At 47.5% G+C, this 3,491-nt stretch overlaps 1 protein-coding gene across 1 annotated transcript in view; it reads right to left on the reverse strand.

Moving 5' to 3' along the window:
* The window catches only part of CHRNA6 (cholinergic receptor nicotinic alpha 6 subunit), a 12,297-nt gene that overhangs the window by 5,236 nt on the left and 3,570 nt on the right, over positions 1 to 3,491 (reverse strand). Inside the window, exon 2 of the mRNA XM_040243261.1 lies at positions 915 to 959. Within this exon, the coding sequence (XP_040099195.1) occupies positions 915 to 941 (27 nt within the window). The 5' untranslated portion in view covers positions 942 to 959. The remainder of the gene's footprint in view (positions 1 to 914; positions 960 to 3,491) is intronic.

Raw genomic sequence — 3,491 nt, forward strand, 5'->3', positions numbered from 1 at the left:
AATCCACCTGCAATGTGGGAGACCTGGGTTCGATCCCTGAGTTGGGACCCCTGGAGAAGGGAAAGGCTACCCACTCCAGTATTCTGGCCTGGAGAATTCCATGGACTGGATAGTCCATGGAGTCGCAAAGAGTCGGACATGACTGAGCGACTTTCACTTTACTTTGGTTTCTACCAAAAGCTGGTAGATTAAACTCAAGGGGAACAAGGTGGTTGAGCTGATTGGGGCAAAAATAGGTTATCCACTAGATATTAGATATGTATCTATTGATTATTGCTTAGCTGGTCAAGTTTATAGACTCAGTTTCCACGTTCCGTAGACTATGTTCAATCTCTAGTAGCAATCCATCTCTAATAATAAAAATATAACTGAAAGTGAAGTCGCTCAGTCGTGTCCGACTCTTTGCGACCCCGTGGACTGTAGCCTACCAGGCTCCTCTGTCCGTGGGATTCTCCAGGCAAGAGTATTGGAGTGGATTGCCATTTCCTTCTCCAATAGTAGGATGATAGGTTTATTACAAAATCTGCATAAAAGATTAAGAGCAAAAGGAAGAATAAGATGGCATGACCGATTAAACCAAATAGTGGGAATCTAAGCCACAGCAGAATCAAACAGTGGGTAAGCATCTGGCTCTGGAGCTCAAAATACAAACAAAAATAGGAGACCTGAGAGCAGAAACCTTCAAAGGACAGAGTCAGTGAGAACTTTATCACTAGGTTCTGCACCTGAAGCTTGCAGCCAGGCAGCTGTTACCAGACTGAACTTTGGGCTTTGGAGATAGATAATATTTTATACTCTGTCATAAACTGGAGATGGAAACAGGGAGCGCTAGTGGATTTTATCCCCTGGATGTTATTAAACTGACATGTCAGTGACATAGTTCCCAGAGAAGAGTAAATGACGTAGACACATACATGACGTAGCCACAAGTTGGTTTCCATGATCTGGTTTACTTCATCCTGGGAAGAGGAAACAATGTTTTTTTAGCTTCAAATGTACCTGCTAAGAGAAGTGAATCTTAGAGCAAAAATCAAAACTAAAAGGAGCTGAGCTGGGTTCGTGCTAATGGAGGAAAACAAAAAAGACTGAACAGGCAACTTATAAAAACCAACCAAAAATACAATATTTCCACACTGGTCCCCACCCTGTTGACTTCGAAAGGAAATGTGGCTTTACTACTGTCTTTCAAATCTGATTGAAGCTTCACTTTTTCTGTGGAGGTTTTCTGACCTCTGCAACCCACAAAGCCTTCTGATCTCATGAAAGAAAAGAAGGGAGAGAATGGAGAGTGGGAGAGGGAGGGGACATCCAGCAGATTGTGTGGGGCATCACTGTTTTGGGGATCTTCTTCCCCAGCTCTGCCCCAGCACCCTCTAGGCTCTCAGTCCTGAGTCCAGCCACTACTCAAGGCGTCAGCTCAGCTCACCACGGAGCCTTCCAGCTGGATCCTGCCACTCCCCACTACACATCTCGCACTCCTGCCCAAGCCACTGACGATTGCTTCACTCATTCATTAACAAATATTTATTGAGTACCTACTATGTGCTCTATAAATGCTGGGGTTACAGAAATCACCAGGATTGGAAAATACCCCTACCTATGTGTGTCTAATGGAGAAGGGAATGGCAACCCACTCCAGTATTCTTGCCTGGGAAATCCCATGGCCAGAGGGACCTGGTGGGCTACAGTCCACGCAAAGAGTTGGGCGCGACTAACACATACACGTGTGTATCTAAGCTATTAGCTGAGGAGACAGAAAATCAAAAATAGATACACGATACAATGTAAGATGCTTCCCTGGTGGCTCAGATGGTGAAGAATCCGCCTGCAGTGCAGGAGACCCAAGTTCGATCCCTGAGTTGGAAAGATCCCCTGGAGAAGGGAATGGCAGCCGATCAGTGTTCTTGTCTGGAGAATCCCCATGGAGAGGGGAGCCTGGTGGGCTACAGTCCATGGGGTCACAGACAGTCAGACACGACTGAGCAACACACACACACATAATGTAAGGCAGTGATAAGTCTTATGGGAAAAAATAAAGAGGGATTGAGTGGTGTGTGTGTGTGTGTGTGCACGTGCATAAACATTTCTTTTAGAAAGGGTGAAGCAGGAAGGTTTCTCTGAGGAGATGGTTCAAGTAAGTACCTAAATGACCTGCAGAGGGTCACGGAGCTCTCTGGAAGAAATGCATTCCAGGCTGACATCCCAAATGTAATGTGTTCCTAAGTAGCTGCCACCTCCCAGTGGAGTAGATGCTGAAGACACATCCAGAACCTTCAGCGGCCCCACAGTGCAACGCTAGGAGGCTGCTGATGGCCACTAGCACAGGTTCCCAACACCTACCAACGTTTCTGCCCAGACACACGAGCACCTTCCAGAGAGAACAACAGCTCACAGCTCAGGGAGCGGTAGCCACGTTGGACCCCAGCCCACGGGGGTTCGCTGAGCTGCTATGCGGTTCTCCACGCGTCCCCTCCCCAGAAAACACTCCCTGGAGACCTCATCAGCTTCCTCCTCCAAAGAGGTTTGTGTCAAGCCATGGTAAGCCCCAGGGTTTTCAAAGGAGTTTCCTTAACGGCTTTCTATTGGTCAGAGCAGGCAAAGAAATGGACTATGCTTGTCCATGACTTTACAGTTACCCAAGTCTAAGGACAGTGCCTTCTGCTCATAGGAGGGTCACCTTGTGATCTGCAGATTCCAGCAGGGGCCTTGTCAATAAATCCATCGGCTGTCAGTCGGGAGCAGACTAGCTCTGTAGCCCAGAAAGCTCTCAGAGGTAACAGTTATAAACATCTTCCACTCTTCCTCTCTGTCCACTAACATACTGTTCAGAGAACCAGAGCACACTGTGAGCTAGAACGCTGTGTTCAGAGGATTAAAATCAGCTGGCAATAGCATCCAGTATCCCTTCTCCCCATCTGTACTTCCGCAGCCTGGCGGAGCTCCAGGTGGTGTGGACCTGTTTCATGGAGGGTAGACATCCCCAGAGATGTCAGCCAAATTTATGGATGAGGACCTGGTCAGGAAATCTCATTCTCCATCCAGCGTCAGACCACACCAACAGCCATGGGAACTGCTATCAGACAGTGCAGGCGAAGGAGGCCCGAGACCCCAAGTGCCACCTCACATTCTTGGAACCATCACCCTGTGTCTCTCTCTTGGGAAAAGAAGTGAGTTGACACTTTGATTGAATTAAAGGATTGGAATTACAGTTTTAAGTGGATTCGATTCTGGAGCAGCAGCAACAGGTTCAGAGGCTGAGATCAGAAAGGCCAGGTGGGCTACGTTTTGAAAGCCTTCTGGTTTGTCATTTCAGGTATGCCAGGCCACCAAAAACACAGGCCAGGGGCTCTTTAGAAATTTTTTTCCTCTGAGTTTCTTTGTCCGATATTACTATCATAGTCCTAATTAGTATTTTGGAGGCTACCTGTTCTCATGCAGAGCACCGGAAGTCCCTGTGGGCCATATACATTGTCGCCACTGAGGCGTGGTGA

Source organism: Oryx dammah, unplaced genomic scaffold (genome assembly GCF_014754425.2).
Source record: "Oryx dammah isolate SB20612 unplaced genomic scaffold, SCBI_Odam_1.1 HiC_scaffold_7, whole genome shotgun sequence".
NCBI classification, from domain to species: Eukaryota; Metazoa; Chordata; class Mammalia; order Artiodactyla; family Bovidae; genus Oryx; species Oryx dammah.